The sequence below is a fragment of the Pezoporus wallicus genome, unplaced genomic scaffold (genome assembly GCF_028554395.1).
Source record: "Pezoporus wallicus isolate ANWC-B61680 ecotype Strahan unplaced genomic scaffold, APGP_CSIRO_Pwel_v1 contig_4264, whole genome shotgun sequence".
Taxonomy (NCBI): domain Eukaryota; kingdom Metazoa; phylum Chordata; class Aves; order Psittaciformes; family Psittacidae; genus Pezoporus; species Pezoporus wallicus.
This window is the reverse complement of record NW_026637102.1, coordinates 1,690,169-1,705,641: the sequence shown is the minus strand read 5'-3', so window position 1 is coordinate 1,705,641 and position 15,473 is coordinate 1,690,169. Positions and strand designations below refer to the sequence as shown.

The 15,473-nt window shown below is 47.0% G+C and overlaps 2 protein-coding genes across 5 annotated transcripts in view; both read left to right on the top strand.

The window, feature by feature from the left end:
• MICU1 (mitochondrial calcium uptake 1) overlaps positions 1–3,019 on the top strand; it is a 106,974-nt gene extending 103,955 nt beyond the window's left edge. For all 4 annotated transcript variants that reach the window (XM_057403358.1, XM_057403356.1, XM_057403359.1 and 1 more), the window contains 2 exons: positions 713–802; positions 2,591–3,019. In XM_057403358.1, coding sequence (XP_057259341.1) covers positions 713–802; positions 2,591–2,751 — 251 coding nt within the window. In that variant the 3' untranslated portion in view covers positions 2,752–3,019. The remainder of the gene's footprint in view (positions 1–712; positions 803–2,590) is intronic.
• The window catches only part of DNAJB12 (DnaJ heat shock protein family (Hsp40) member B12), a 138,291-nt gene that overhangs the window by 110,179 nt on the left and 12,639 nt on the right, over positions 1–15,473 (top strand). Inside the window, exons 2-5 of the mRNA XM_057403365.1 lie at positions 3,848–3,983; positions 9,346–9,520; positions 10,917–11,062; positions 14,162–14,347. Coding sequence (XP_057259348.1) covers positions 3,851–3,983; positions 9,346–9,520; positions 10,917–11,062; positions 14,162–14,347 — 640 coding nt within the window. The 5' untranslated portion in view covers positions 3,848–3,850. The remainder of the gene's footprint in view (positions 1–3,847; positions 3,984–9,345; positions 9,521–10,916; positions 11,063–14,161; positions 14,348–15,473) is intronic.

The following is a 15,473-nucleotide window of genomic DNA, read 5'->3' as shown; positions in this document are numbered from 1 at the left end:
CTGATAGCTCCATGGCTTGCTCTTTTCTAGAGGTGTGAATAAAACTACTGCTCGCCTCTTTGCTGATGAGCTCAGCTGCCAGTCTGAGGTGGGGGAAGTGAAATAACTTGTTACAACTCTTTATTTTATTGCAAGGTTGACTGTGTCTGCTTGTTGCAGAGCCTGTCACATGAGCCCACAGTCACAGGGAGACCATGGATGGGTTCATTCTGCAGTTATTGGCCCTGAGTTGCTTAACAGGAAGACTGGTTGTTATTACTCCCAACCTGTTGGAATACTTGGTTCATAGACTATCATCTTTGTAGTTCAGTAGGAAGGAGCCGCCTTGTTGATCAAGCCCATCTGGAGAGGTTTTCCACGTGGTGTTTGACAGGGTGCAAACTCCAATTTTATAACTTAATTTGGGGGGAAAATGTTTCATCTCTGTTTTTAACGTTTATGTTCAACACAGGTATCAGCACACTGGTGCTTACCAGTAGCATAACACCCCAGGCAGTGTAGCATTATGAAGGCAAAGGCTTTGAGGAGCGTGATTTTGAGGCATGTATTAAATGGGCCGGGGACGAAGCTTATTTCAAGCCTCTTTGAACACGACACACTTTTGTAAAGGTAGTTTTCTGTGGAGGAAAAACGAGTCTTCTGCTCCTCTGCCTGTGTTTGCTGCAGTTGGCAGATCACATCTCGCTAACCTTGTGCCCTCTCTCCATTGCAGTGACAATGCAGCAAGTGGCCAAGACAGTAGCCAAGGTGGAGCTCTCCGACCATGTGTGCGACGTGGTGTTTGCACTCTTTGACTGTGACGGTGAGTGACCTCAACCTTGCCCCATTCTCCTGCCCTTCTGGGAAGGGTATTTGATGATACCCAGCTTCCAAGACGTTGATCTTAAAGCACTGGATGCGCAGGTTCCACCCCCACTCCCAAACTCTATTTTGTTTAACAAAATGAGCTATTGTGCTCCAGTGTTGGAAATGAGCCTGTCTAGTGTTTTGTTATCTCCAAAGTCCTGGACAAATAGCTTAATTAATGGCAGCTCTGTGCTTTGCTGGGAAGCTTGTTGCCTTGCTGGCCCATAGAGGATGTGAGCACTTTGGGGTAGCTTGTTGCCACACTGAAGCAGTCTTGGGTTGGGAATTCATGAGAATTGTACTTCATAAGCATTAGTGAAGTCTTTGCCACCAGGGGATGGTGGCAGCAATTCAGACTTGGAAAGTACCAAAATTCTGCATTTGCCCAGAACTGTCAAGCCAAAACCAGAGACCTTGCTGGCATCCTGATTCTTCAGCAAGGTCATAGGGATCTGACAGCTCTGAGTGGCAGCAGTGATACATAAATAGACGGGTTTTTTGCATTCTGATATATAAATATTAGCATTTTAAAAGAATTTTTATTTTATTCTTTATTGTCCCTCTGGGTTTCAGCACCACCTGCTTCTTTGCACCTTTCTAAGGTTGCATCTCTTGTTTTATGCTCTCTGCTTCAGTGCTGAAGAAGTGAACCAAGGATTCTTATCTCCTAAGAGAATCTGCTAAATATTTTGATAGCAAACCTTTGGGGGAAAAGACTGTGGTTGCCAAAGGAGTCCCTGAAAGGAAAGAATCAAGTGGAAAAGCAGGCACAAACCTCCTTTGTGTGTTTTCACTCTCTCAATGTTTAAAGACGTTACCATGCATGCATCAAAAACCTGCAGCACTGGAGGGAATTTTACTCACCTCTTGATATTTTGCTAGAATTCTGCTGCCCAGATTTGCATTCAGATGTAAGGCAGGCAAAAAGCTTTCAAATGAAGCAACTTGTTCATGAAACAAAATGATGTGATTCCCCGTATCAGCCAGAGAGGTTCTTTCTCTTTTGATCCGGGGAACTGATGACACTGGTGAGTTTGTTTCTGGAGGGCTGATGTCCCTTCTATCTCTTCTGTGCCCAAAGGTGGGTTGTTTTCCTTTGCTGCTCCCCAGAAGCTAAAATCGGTGCTGTCAGCTGTGCGCCATAGGCAGGGGAGCAGAACAGGCAACAGGATACATGTGGCATAGTGGCAGGAGCCATCGGCCCCTCAGCAGAGAGGCGTCAGGCTGTTGTTTGCACTGTGGTGCTGCTGTCCCCTCTGATCAGCCAGTGCCCTAAATAAAAATCCCAGAGGTTTTAATTTATTTGTGGTTAAGCAACTATGGAATAAAAATTGCCCCAATTTACTATAATCTTATTTTTAGTATAAATTTAGTTGACATAGTTCTCAGTATCCTCACTAGACTACTTCAATGAACCTTTCCTTCTACTCCATTAAGAAAAATCTGCTGTTACCCTGTGCTCCTGTAATTTCCTAAACCACTTAAAGCAGAATGTTCCCTGTGGGTGCATGGGCATTTGCTTTTGCATCTTCAAGCCCCAGAACTCTGGGCCCTGCAAGACATTGCTGACCTGATGTGGGTCAGCAACCTGTGCTCAGCAGGGTATTTTGGGAGGTTGAAGCCAAACATGATTTCAGTTTCTGCAAGAAATGACACTTGTGGCTGCTGCCCTTTAAAGTTAGTGCATGCAGGGAGGAGGTTGTTGGTGGGGTTTAGTGTTTCTAATTTTTTTGTCTTCTTGCAGGGAATGGTGAGCTGAGCAACAAGGAGTTTGTTGCCATAATGAAGCAGCGCCTTATGAGAGGCTTGGAGAAGCCCAAGGACATGGGCTTCACACGACTCATGCGGGCAATGTGGAAATGTGCCCAGGAGACAGCGTGGGACTTTGCCATGCCCAAGCACTAGTGGGGTCAGGCAGGAGTGCCCAGGTTCCCTGTCACAGCCCTGCCACCACTGCCTGCAGACACCTGTTGGATGGCACCAGGCTCTGGCAAGCCCAGACTGTTCATAACAGGAGATTTTTGTAAATCAAAGTTAGAAATGAAAGCCTGTTGTATTTGCAGCTTCTGCTTGCTGCTGATGTGCCTCTCAGGAAAAAGAAAAGGACTTTTGAGTCACCACCCCTGCTTTGTGATGAGCCTTGCCTGCACACCTGGGCATGGAGCAGTCTTGTGGGGCTACACCCAAATCACTTATTTAATGTTATTACAAAATGGTATGGGGTTTATTTTAATTTCTTAGATCGCTCGTTAGTGGTGGGACCTGGGAGCGGAGGCTGGAGCAGCCAGCTGGTGAAAGCCACCGCAGGGTTTTGGTTGGCTGAGTGCTCTATGCTCCCCCAGGCTTTTGAGGAAGGGTGGACAGGACAGATGCATCCACAAGAGGGCTGCCTGAGCCAAGGTGCTGCCTCTGGTGGAAGAACAGTTAAAGACCAACTGGCTCGCCCACCCATCCTGCCTTGCATAACCAGCCTGCTGCCAGCGAGATATCCTTCTCTGAGGGGAATTGTTCTGTAACAGGAGTAGCCTGAAAGACGTTATTTGCCAAGTGTTGTCCTCTCTGTATCATGTAAAGATGTTGCTCATAACATGGCCTGTGGCTTGTCTCTTTTGACTGATTCATGTCTTCACTTCAGGATGCTGGCAAGTCACCAGAGATGGGGTGTTTGGAAGGAGGATTAAAAAACCATGACTTTCCAGCACTAGAAAGCCTAGAGCTGCTGTGTTGCATCTACTCTCGGGTAGCACGTTCTGTTCAGGTGCTGTCCTCTGGACTGTCACGTTACCCGGGCGGGTGCTTGGTGGCAGGCTTTGCTCATCCTGCCTGCAGTGATGGTTATTCTGCCCGTCCCGCCTGCTCCCCACAGCCCTCCGCGGAGCCGTCACCGTCTTGACACCATTCGGTCCTCTTCCGAGAGCGGGAGTAGGAGCAGGTGCCGCCGTTCCGCCCGCCGTACCCAAGGGCTGGTGGTGCCCGGGCACCGATGGCGGGGCCTGGCTCCGCCATGGAGTCGAACAGGGACGAGGCGGAGCGGTGCATCGGTATTGCGCTGGCTGCCGCCAAGGCCAACCAGCCCGACAAGGCCCGCCGCTTCCTGGAGAAGGCGCAGCGCTTGTACCCCTCGCCTCGGGTCCGCGGTGAGAGCCCGGTCGGGAGCTGGGGGGTGGGCGGCGGGGGACCCGGGGGAGCTGGGCCTGCGCCGCCGCCGCCGCGGCTGACCTCTCACCTGCACAGCGCCTGCGCCGAAGGGGGTGGGCTCGTGGGGCACGCCGGGTAGACGAGTCCGCTGTGGGGGGGGCGGTGTGTGCGCGGCCGCTCCCAGAGGGTTTAGCGGCGGCCGGGGTGCGCCGCCGTGAGGGGCTGGAGGTGCGTGTGGGGGTCCGTAGTGTGTATGTGTATGTGTATGTGTGCCCCAGCCCGGGGGGACGGGAGGGTCACGGACCCCTCGGCGCTGCGGGAGGTGTCCGTCCAGAGGGGAAGGCGGGAAGAGGCACGGTTCGAGCGTAGCTCGGTGGCTTCATTTTCTCCATAAGAGCTTGCTGGTTTTGTGCCCCACACCCGCGGTTATGGCCACGCGTGGGAGCGTCGCTGCGAGGATGTCGTTGGCAGGGGCCGAAGGGGCTTGGTGAGGGGGAAGGAAGTTCTCGGTCGGGCTGCAGAAAGCCCGTCTCCTTCCTGCTCTTCATCCTCTCACATTTGGTTTGCCTTCACCTCCATCCTTCCCTCAGGGTGCAGCCGTGCTGGCCCTGCTGGAGGATCCCCGCCTTGTGCATCTCAGCCCCAGGAGCAGTGGGCATCGGTCTCACACAGACTGACGTTTGAGCATTACTTGGCGTCCCAGCTCTCCTGCTCAGCAAGTGTGGCTCCTCATTTCGAATGCCGCCATTGATTACCACAGACCAGCTACTGCATTTCATTACAGCGCACATTAAAAAAAACATCTTCCTCCTTGAAGATCTTATGCTAGTTCTGTAGGTTTTGAGGAACAATCTCATTTCCTGGAAGCTTTATGGCCTACATAACTAATATGTCACAAAAGCAACTGGGAAGTGGTTTGCAGAAGCAGCCAGGCAGTTCTTTCTCCATGTGTTCTTATGTTGCAGAAATTTATGCAAAGGGTTGTGGATTTTTTATTACTATTATTTTCTTTTTTTACTTTGACACACCTTACCTGAGTTTTCATTCTTCAGCTGTGTTTTGCAGCTTCTCTGCCCTATGAAGAGCCCAAGGCTTTCCCTGTTGCAGAAGGTCTCTTCCCATTCCCTCAAACGTAGCGCGTTAGGTTGTCGCATGTGTGGCGTGGTTTTCTTTTGCATTCAGAGTTCATACTTTTTCAAAATTGCTGGGTAGGAAAAGTAACTTCTGGAGGCAAAAGCATGGCCTAGTACACAGAAAAGCCCACCCTGACCAGCATTCTTCCTGAGGAGCTCTACTAGGGCATGAGCCAGAAAAGCAGATCTGGATGACAGCAAGCACCAGTTTGCAGTATAAAGCCATCAGGGTTTGCCCTACTCCTGTGGCCTAGGACAGCTGGAATGAAAGGTGGAATATGTACTGTTGGAGAAGAGCATAAGGAAAGAAAGCAGAGAAAAGGGAAACAGCAGGGCAGGTTAATGTTAAATACACTGTGCTAATTTGTGGCCAGACCCAACCGTGCTGCTAGTGCAGCTGTGTGAGCTGCTGTCCGAGGACCTTTCGCTTGATGTCCTGCCGGTTGCTTGCCTGTGCACTTTGGGTGTATAGTTGGGAAATGTTGCCAAAGATCTCACAGTTACACTGTGGTCATTGAGTCTTTACATAGTTTGTGCACCCTTGGGAAATTTCTTCTCTTTCTCAGGAGTTACACTGGGTTTGGCAATGATCTGCCATGTGGACCTTGCTCAGGCGGCACTTACAGACTCTGACCCTAGCTGGGTCCTACAGGTGTCATCACAGGATCAGAAAAGGGTTTTGCAGGGGAATGTCAGCAAAAACCTTCTACACTGCCACAACATGGGACACAAAGTCACACTGGTCACCTGGAAGCAGGAATTTTGGAAAAATTAGCAGAAGTTGGACAAATGCTGCCTAACAAGTGAGGAAGAGTGACCCACAGCACATATGTGGTTGGGAGCTGAGGTAGCAGAACTGAAAACTCATTCAGAGTAGTCTCTGCTTTAGTAGTTCATGAATTTCTGCTGTGCTGCCATTCCACAGAGGGCCAGTGTGGCTTTGGGATGTTGATGCAATAGGATTGGGGCTGTAGAGCAAAACAGGACTGAAATGAGGCCATATGTGGACTTCTGTGGTTGTTTTGGGGAACTACATTACCAAAAATCTCTTGTCAAGCTGTAGGGAACTGATGCCAGAACATCAAGAGTGGGGTGGATGGTGAGACAGCCTCACAAGGCAAGGTTTAAAAATAATGGGGAGTTTGTTCCAGGTTTGGAAGGATCAAAAGCAAAGACTGGTTTGTGAGCACTGTAGTCATGTAAATATGAGCAAAGGAAGGATTTAGTTTTCTGAAAGCTGAAATCCATGAAGTTCCTAAGCTCAAAAGCTCGTTCCATGAGTTACTGCTTGTTACCTGGTGTCATTTTTATCCTTCAGCCTGTATCAATTACCGGTATTGGCTGTTGGATTACTGAGTGTTTTTTTCTTGCCCCTACAAGCTGTGTGGGGCAGGTAGGATATCTGGGCTCATCTCTTGGCCTGCAAGTGTTGTTTGCACTTACATAAAGAACATAATACCCCCATAGTGCAAGGTCTGTAACATGCAATCTGCTGGAGGAGATGAAACGTCCTTCTCAGCTCTAGGCTCCTGGATAAGGGACTGCAAGCTCGTCAAGTTACTCATGCCTTTGCAAATAATATCTGGTTCTAATCATATTATTAAACATGTGCCTATTCTTTTTGGTGGGATGCAGTATATAAACTTAAGAAACTACTGTCATGAAGAGTTCATTCTGACGTATGGTAAAAAAAAATGCAGAAAGAGTTTAAACAGATGGTGCCATCCAGGTGCCAGGGAAATGCATAATGGTGAGACATTTCTGTGCTTGGAGGAGTCTCACTTGGTTTCACAGTGTTGTCACCTGTGCGGTTAGGCCAGGCCTGAAAGTTTGTCCCCTATTGGCTAAAAAGGATGGAGGGCAGTGTCCAAGCCTTGCAAGGAAGCCACAGTCCGCAGCAGTTTACCCAATACACATGGGCACCCCACTTAAGGGAAACTGAATTTATACAATTGGTATTCAGTAGTTGAGAGTGAAGATGGTTTTCATAGCTTGTACACACACTGGATATGGAGGTAAGACAGTGCAAGAGAACAAAGTACCCTTCTGACTCATGTATTATGGGTCTATTCTATAGGTACATTGCAAATAAAAGACAGACTAGGGACAATGTGGGCCCTCTCCTGTAAGCTATCAGAACTGGCTGCCCTGGATTTGGAGGACGCTGAGGTTCTTAATGACTTCTTTGCCTCATTCTTCACTAGCAAAGGTTCTGACCAGACCACCCAAGTCTTGGAAGGCAGATGCAGGGACTGTGAGATTGAAGACCTTGGGCCCACTGTAGGAGAGGATCTGGTTCAAGACCATCTTAAGAACCTGAGCATGCACAAGTCGATGGGACCTGATGAAATCCATCCGTGGGTCCTGAAGGAGCTGGCAAATGAAGTTGGGAAGCCACTGGCATCATATTTGAGAAATCATGGCAGTCAGGTGAAGTTCCCGATGACTGGAAAAAGGGAAATATAACCCCCATACTCAAGAAGGGGAAAATGGATGACCCGGGGAATCACAGACCAGTCAGTCTCACCTGGCAAAATCTTGGAGCAGATTCTCCTGGAAGGCATGCTAAGGCACATGAAAATCAACAAGGTGCTTGGTGACAGCCAGCATGGCTTCACTAAGGGGAAATCCTGCCTGACCAATTTGGTGGCCTTCTATGATGGGGCTACAGAACTATGGATGGGGTAGAGCAGTTGATGTCATCTATCTGGACGTGTGTAAAGAGTTTGACACTGTCCCACACGACATCCTTGTCTCTGAATTGGAGAGACATCAATTTGATGGATGGACCACCTGGTGGATAAAGAACTGCCTGGATGGCCGCACACAGAGTTGTGGTCAATGGCTCAATGTCCAGCTGGAGACCAGTAACGAGTGGTGTCCTTCAGGGATCGGTGTTGGGACCAGTCTTGTTCAACATCTTTGTCGCTGACATGAACAGTGGGATTGAGTGCACCCTCAGCAAGTTTGCCGATGACACCAAGCTGTGTGTTTTGGTTGATACGCTGGAGGGAAGGAATGCCATCCAGAGGGACCTTGACACGCTTGTGAGGTGGGCTGATGCCAACCTCATGAAGTTTAACCATGCCAAGTGCAAGGTCCTACACGTGGGTCAGAGCAATCCCAGGCACAGCTACAGGTTGGGCAGAGAAGAGATTCAGAGCAGCCCTGCGGAGAAGGACTTGGGGGTGTTGGTCGATGAGAAAATAAACACGAGCCACCAGTGTGTGCTTGCAGCCCAGAAAGCCAACTGTATCCTGGGCTGCATCAAAAGGAGCATGACCAGCAGGTCAAAGGAGGTGATCCTGCCCCTCTACTCTGCTCTTGTGAGACCTCACCTGGAGTATTATGTGCAGTTCTGGTGTTCTCAACATATAAAGGACATGGAACTGTTGGAACAAGTCCAGAGAAGGGCCACGAGGATGATCAGTGGACTGGAGCACCTCCCGTATGAAGACAGGCTGAGGAAGTTGGGTCTGTTCAGGCTGGAGAAGAGAAGGCTGCGTGGAGACCTCATAGCAGCCTTCCAGTATCTGAAGGGGGCCTATAGGGATGCTGGAGAGGGACTCTTCATTAGGGACTGTAGTGACAGGACAAGGGGTAACGGGTTAAAACTTACAGAGGGGAAGTTTAGGTTGGATATAAGAAGGAAATTCTTTCCTGTTAGGGTGGTGAGGCACTGGAATAGGTTGCCCATGGAGGTTGTGAATGCTCCATCCCTGGCAGTGTTCAAGACCAGGTTGGACGAGGCCTTGGGTGATATGATTTAGCGTAACTGTCCCTGCCCACAGCAGGGGGATTGGAACTAGATGATCTTAAGGTCCTTTCCAACCCTAACGATTCTATGATTCTATGCTTTATAATATGCTGGAGAACAAATGTGGAAATGCTTCACTGTTAAGGAGGAACATAAGGAAAAAAGAGGACAAGGATGTACCACTTTGGTGATCCATTGTGGCTCCCGGATTGTTCAGCTCGGTAGGCCTGGGGTTTTGGTGAAGGTTATGTGCGGTGGGAGGAGGCAATGTCTTCAGCAGTAGCTCTCACATCTGGGCAAAAAGCAGCAGGAGCTCAAGGGTTCCTGGGTGAATAGGTGAGAGACTTTCTGATGAAGGATGGGGCATGTTAGAGTGGTGGCAGTGATGAAAAGGGTACTCTCTATGGGAGAGTTGAGAAGGCAGACTAAACTCAGTGGTCTCTTTTTCTTTTCATCTTTTTGTCATTTCAGTTCTGCTTGAATCACTCAACAAGAACGAGCAATCAGCCAATGGCCAGTCCCAGTCCAAGGAGTCCACAAACCCTCAGTTCAAGAAAATGGGCGGGAACTTCCCATCGGCCAACGGGGAGGTTGGTGGGGAGGCCCCCAAGGGCTACACTCAGGACCAGGTGGATGCAGTGAAGAGGTGTGTGCATGGCTCTCCATGGCTTCAACCTGCAGTTTGTTTGAGTTGGTTGTGTGATACCATTCTGTTTTTCACAGGGATTTAAGGGTTTCAGCTTTGAACCATATTGGGTGGGTTTTAGCTGGCTTGGTGTTAAAAGCGTACTAGGAGGATTTACAGCTACACCAGCTCTGGAAATCAGCTGGGTTGGGTCTATGAGGGATGAGATTTCCCCCCAAAGGCCTGCACGAGGGCTTGAGCTGTAAGCATGTAGGCTTCTTCCTGGCTGAGGTCCGAAGAGGCATTTTGGATGCATTCATCTCATGGACTTCACATTAATGTTTGCTTTAGTGTTATTCAGTAATGCTGTGAAAATCCCATGTGCTCCCATGAGATCCTGTTGGTGGACGTCAAGGCTCACAGCTTGCGGAAGGTAGCCCTCCTGCTCTAAGCTTTGGTCTAGTAGCAAGTGACAGGACATATTCCTCTTCCTCTCTCCTGATGATAATCTGTTCCTAGAGCCCAGTAAACTAGAAGTCTGCTGTTGGATGCTTCACTCTATTAGCATGATACACTTCTAAAGCTCCTGCTGGAAGATCCCAGGGCATGTTTATCCAGTCATCTGTTTTCCATCTGTTTTCTTTCTGTTTCAAGCCATTCTTTATTCCTTTCTACCATTTGAAAATACTGGAAGTTGAAGGATGAACTGCAGGCACAGTCACTGGGTAAACTTTGTTTAAGGTTATGGACACGGCGTGAATTGCACAAGAGCAGCTGTGGCTAATGGGCTTATGGGGATGTTTGTTACATCATCCATTTCTCCAAAACCCCAGCAAGCTGTGTTCTATCTCATCAAAGTCATGTGAGAAGGAGAAACCATCACTAGGCTGTGAGTGTACCCAGAGCAAACTGGCTGCACACATAGGCATTGGCAGCTTCCTCTTTCTTCATCTAGTACTCAGCTGATGTTATTTTTAGGTCACTGTGAATTAACTGAGTATGAGGAGACTGGGGACACACACACACACACACACAACACCCATAGCCCAGCTACCCTGGGCTGCCCTGCCAATCCCAAATAGCTTCTAAAACGTGACTATGATGAATCTGAAGCTTATTTGCCAATGACATTCCTCTGTGAGTGATATCATTGCTTGAGGAGAAGCCCTTGTACTTCTACTGGCTTGACTTGTTCTGTGAGAATGTTTGTATGCTAGTAATGCAGGCACAGGGGGAGTGAGTCGGTGAAAAAATTGGCTCATCCTGTGAGGAATTAGAGCTGAGTAAACCAGAGTTCACTGAACAACATCAATTGAAACTGTGATGTGTGAGATATTGCAGAGTTGATGTACTTAATGCAATGTGATTTTCAGAGCTGAAACTAACTGTCCATGTTTTTTCCCTTCTCTGCTGTCAGGGTAAAGCAATGCAAAGATTACTATGAAATTCTTGGAGTAAACAGAGAAGCTTCTGATGAGGACCTCAAAAAGGCTTACCGGAAACTTGCACTGAAGTTTCACCCGGATAAGAACCACGCACCAGGGGCTACAGAGGCATTTAAAGGTAAAAAGCATTGCCAACTCTTTGATTTGCCCTCACCTATCAGGCAATGGTGCTAAGCTGGGGTAGCAAGGACTCTTAAGAGCAACCTCATGAGCCAGGTAGAGTGAAATAAAGTTCTTTGTAAAGTTGTCTCTCTTCTGATCTGGTTGTATTACAAATAAAGTGCAAGCTTAAAATAATAAACAGGTGGACACAGGTAGGATTCACCTCTGCTAGCTGGACAAGGAGAAGCCTTCCTTCCTTTTCTCCTAGCAACCCTTCCTGTGTGTTGCTTCATCCTCCTTCCACACTGCTCATAAGGAAAGTCCCTCGGGATGTTACCAGTGTCTTTTCTGGAATGATGCAGGATCATTCACCCAGCAGGGAGAAGCTCAAAGTCCTGCAGCCATCCAGCACAGCACAGGCGCTGGGATGCACCCCTGTCAACTGACAAATCCAGCAGAGACCCACTGAACCCAACAGCAGAGACCTAGTGGCAGCTGTTGGGTTCATGAGTCCCTTGAGAGAAACACTGTTGGGGAGGCCCAGTGGCAGGATACTCAGAACTTGTGTTTAGACTCTTCCGCTCATTGAGAATTTCAGGCAGCCAGTAAGCCTTCAGGTTTCTAAGCAAGCACTCAGAAGCTGACCATTGTGAAAGGCTACAGATGGAACTGGTGGATAGAAAACCCAGGTGAAAAATTTTAGGGTGAAATCATCAGCCATACAACTGAACCCAGTCAGAACTCAAAAAGGGTCATTAGGAGGTTCAGTTCTGCTGCAAAGAGCCCAGTTCTCAGGGCCTCTCTACAAATGCAGCAGGGATGTTTCTGGGTAATAAGATACCTTAAAAGTGGCATAATTTTCCAAGAGAATGGCTATTGCTTGGAGCATATAACCATATTTTCCTTTGCAAACTGCAGAAGTTTGATTATTACAGTTTTGCTAAATGCAGAACTTCTTGATGCCAGTTGTACAGCACAGTTTTTGCAGTGTTAAGGCATTTAAATAGTAACATCTGATTCTGGCCATCTTGGGAATGAAATACATGAGGTGTCTGCTGGAGCAGGGAGCAAGGCTAGCCTGCTGTGAGTGTATTGATACAGTATTCGGGTAGGCTTCTAACAGACGAATTCAGCAGTAAAAGTCTTATGTAAGGTTTGTTCAAGACTTTTAAGACTTAAATCCCTAACTGATAAAGTGTGTTGCCATTAGCAAATAATGAGCTGACCCCCAGCTACTTGGGAGAACCTGTTTTACTATGGGGGACAGATTAAAGAGGGAGCATCTGCAGACATCTGTCTACGCCACATGTGCAGTAAGCCGCTGTTGGATAGTTTATCCTTCAATCCCTGCTCAGTGGCGAAAGGCAGGTTTCTTCACCTGTAATCTTAAATAATGATGTTTGCTGAACGCTGTGACAAGAGTTACGTGCCAGAAGTCGCGCGTTAAGCAAGGTGCCCTTTATCCTCCAGTGCAGAGCTATCTGCTATCTCTCCTCCAAGCCTTGCCTCATTCGTTCCCCTGTCCTTCAGCCCCTGAGCTGAGCTCCTACTTTGCAGGGCTCACTGAAGTCCAACTGTTTGGTTCCAGAGGGTGAAGGGGAAAATGTGCACTGCTATGAGGATTTTAGTTAATCTTTCCTTACGTTGATGTATTAGGTAAAGTCTTGGCATTCATCTTCCCAGTGACAGCTGATAAAGTATTACAGCTTGTCTCGAGACCTTGTCTCAGTCTGTTGTTGCAGTTAGCTGCAGTTTGTTTTCTGGCAGATCTGCATCACTACCTTTGGCTGATACTGGAGAAAGAGTTGAAACTGGCTACTTTGAGCTAAAATCCTGATCTGGAATGAGGTGTTTCTTGGGCTTTGTCAGCAGAAAGAAACAAACAAGACCCTGAACCGCTACATTTTCATTGCTTAATCGTACAGTTTAAAAGATCAAGCTAATATGCTGAGAGACAGTCCTTGTTGTCCAGCTTCACTGCCTGTTTGTAGAAGTGTTTGCTCTGTGTGAACTAATTATAACCAAGAAGGAGAACAAGTGTACTGACATTACATCCTCCACACTCCAAATCTCTGGTCTACAAAGAAACTGTACACCTCAATCTACCAGAAAAATGTTGGATCTTGGACTTAATCTCCTCCAAAGGGCATGTATCTCCCTTTTCTATCATTTCTGCCCCTGCCTTTCATACACACGGCAACTACCGTCATGAACATTTTTGCCTTCTTGCGACACAAGGAGGAGAGAGGATAGGCTCTGAAGTCACGTAGGGAGGCTCTTGGGTAGGCTGGTGCAGAGGTGAAGTGGTAAGCTGGAACATGTCAACAGAGAAGTACAGAAATAGAAGGGATAGGCAGATATTCTGGTAGAGAGGCTCAAAAATGCTGAGGTTGGAAGTAGAGTGAGCTGGGGACCTGGAGGGGCTTTAGTTCCACGACATTTCTACCATCACAGGCACTAACAGTCCTTGTAATTAATGCACCTTATTTTTGGCATCTAGAAATCCTGAAATTCATAGTTGATGAACACAACTTCTAGACAGTGTTTCCTTACAAGCTCTTATGGTTGGTTTTAAAAGTCTCTTTCAGTGACCTAGCCCTTATATAAATTCTTTGCAGTTCTGGTTTTAGGCTATGACATTAAATTCCCTTAGTGCCACTTCTGAATAAAATTTGTCAACTGGACTTGTATTTTCCTATACAGTTGCTTACAGCTGAAGGACTCGGGCATTAGTTGTTCAAAAGAAGTAAGTTCGAGTCAAACGTGTAGCTGCTCTGCTACCAGCATTCCCTTTGTAGTTCATAGTTTCATTCATCTGAGAAGGTTTCTCTAGGGACATATACCAAATTTATACCAGTCATATCATAACTTCTTCATTTGAATTAATTAAGGCCTTTTTAATTGAGTCTCTTCTTGTGGTTTCTTTCTGTCTGTGTTTGCCAGAGAAGCATGCCAGGTGCTAGCGCTCTTCCACTGAAGTAGCCTGTTGAAAAGATGTGGGTAGTTGAGAATCTCATTTGTGTAATAAGAAAGGCAAGCCCTGGCAGTTTGCAGGACTAAATGTATTATCTGTAAAAGAAAGAAGCTAATTGCTTCCTTACTGTCAATATTTCAGCCATTGGTAATGCATACGCAGTATTGAGCAACCCAGAGAAGAGGAAGCAATATGACCAGTTTGGAGACGAGAAGCTCAACCCAGCTCGGCACGGACACAGTCACTCAGACTTCCACCGCGGGTTTGAGGCAGACATCTCCCCCGAGGACCTCTTCAACATGTTTTTTGGCGGTGGTTTTCCTTCTAGTAAGCACACTAACCCTTAATCTCTTGAATGGGACACAATCCTTTTGACAGAGCAACAGTGCAGTAGTGATTTGTATGGCTGTGCAAGGATTGCTGAGTTTGATGAAAGTTCTTCACACATGACCTAAACACCCAGAGTTTTCTAAGTAGTTCATAGGAATCCTTGGAGAACTCAGCAGCCAGCAGGTAATACTATCAGAGCTGGACTTCTTTGCAACTTGAGGTGTTTGTTTGCATGTTGGCTGCATTAGCTGTTATTAGGTTGGGTTGAATGTTAGAATAAAAAATGTCTTGTTTTAAGGCTAGTTGTAAAAATAATCCTATTTTGAAGAAAGTTTTCTTTCTGGTGGTTTTAGAAGTTAAGTCTTCTTATCAGAACAAACTATGGTTATACCTGGGCCTTGTTCTTGATCTGTATCTGCTCTGCCATGCAGCTGAAGCAGTTTCTCAGAGATCAGTGTCCGCTTCCTTCTTTCCACTTTGTCCCATAAAAAAGAGGAAAGTGTTATTCCTAGAGTTTAATTTAAACCTCTTGAATTGAAAATTAAATTTATATCCTGTCTGTCCACAGCGCTGATCCTGGTTTGGGGAGCAAGAAAGAACCGATTCACTGTTCCTTCACTTGATCGGTTCCAAGCAAAAAGACAGGTTTAATATAAGGATAAGGGTATTTTATAAGACTCCCTTGTATTTACTCTAGTCATCTTTGACTGGCAGTGGAGGCAGTGGTTACTTGACCTCTGTGGACCAACTTGGAAACATAAATATTTTTGTTCAGTTGAGAAGATTTACTCTGGTAGCTCTTTCCTATCTGGTATGTAAGAATTAACACACTAATGTCTAATACTTGCAAAGGCATCTTGAAGCCTTTTGCAGCATGTTCTGCCTGTCCGAGAGGCACAGCTACTCCAGTTTGAAAACAGGAGGTTGCTATTTTAGCTCAGTCTTTTTTTTCGTTTCCTCACTGCCCCAAGAGAATTCAGGACTGCTTTCTCAGCCGGTCTCCCTTTTCAGCTGTAGTCTTGACATTTAAAACTAGACATGGAAGAGCTCCGGTTTTTGGATGGAAGAACTACCAAAATTATTTCTTTTTGTAATTGGTTTTAATCTAAAGTAAATTCAGTTC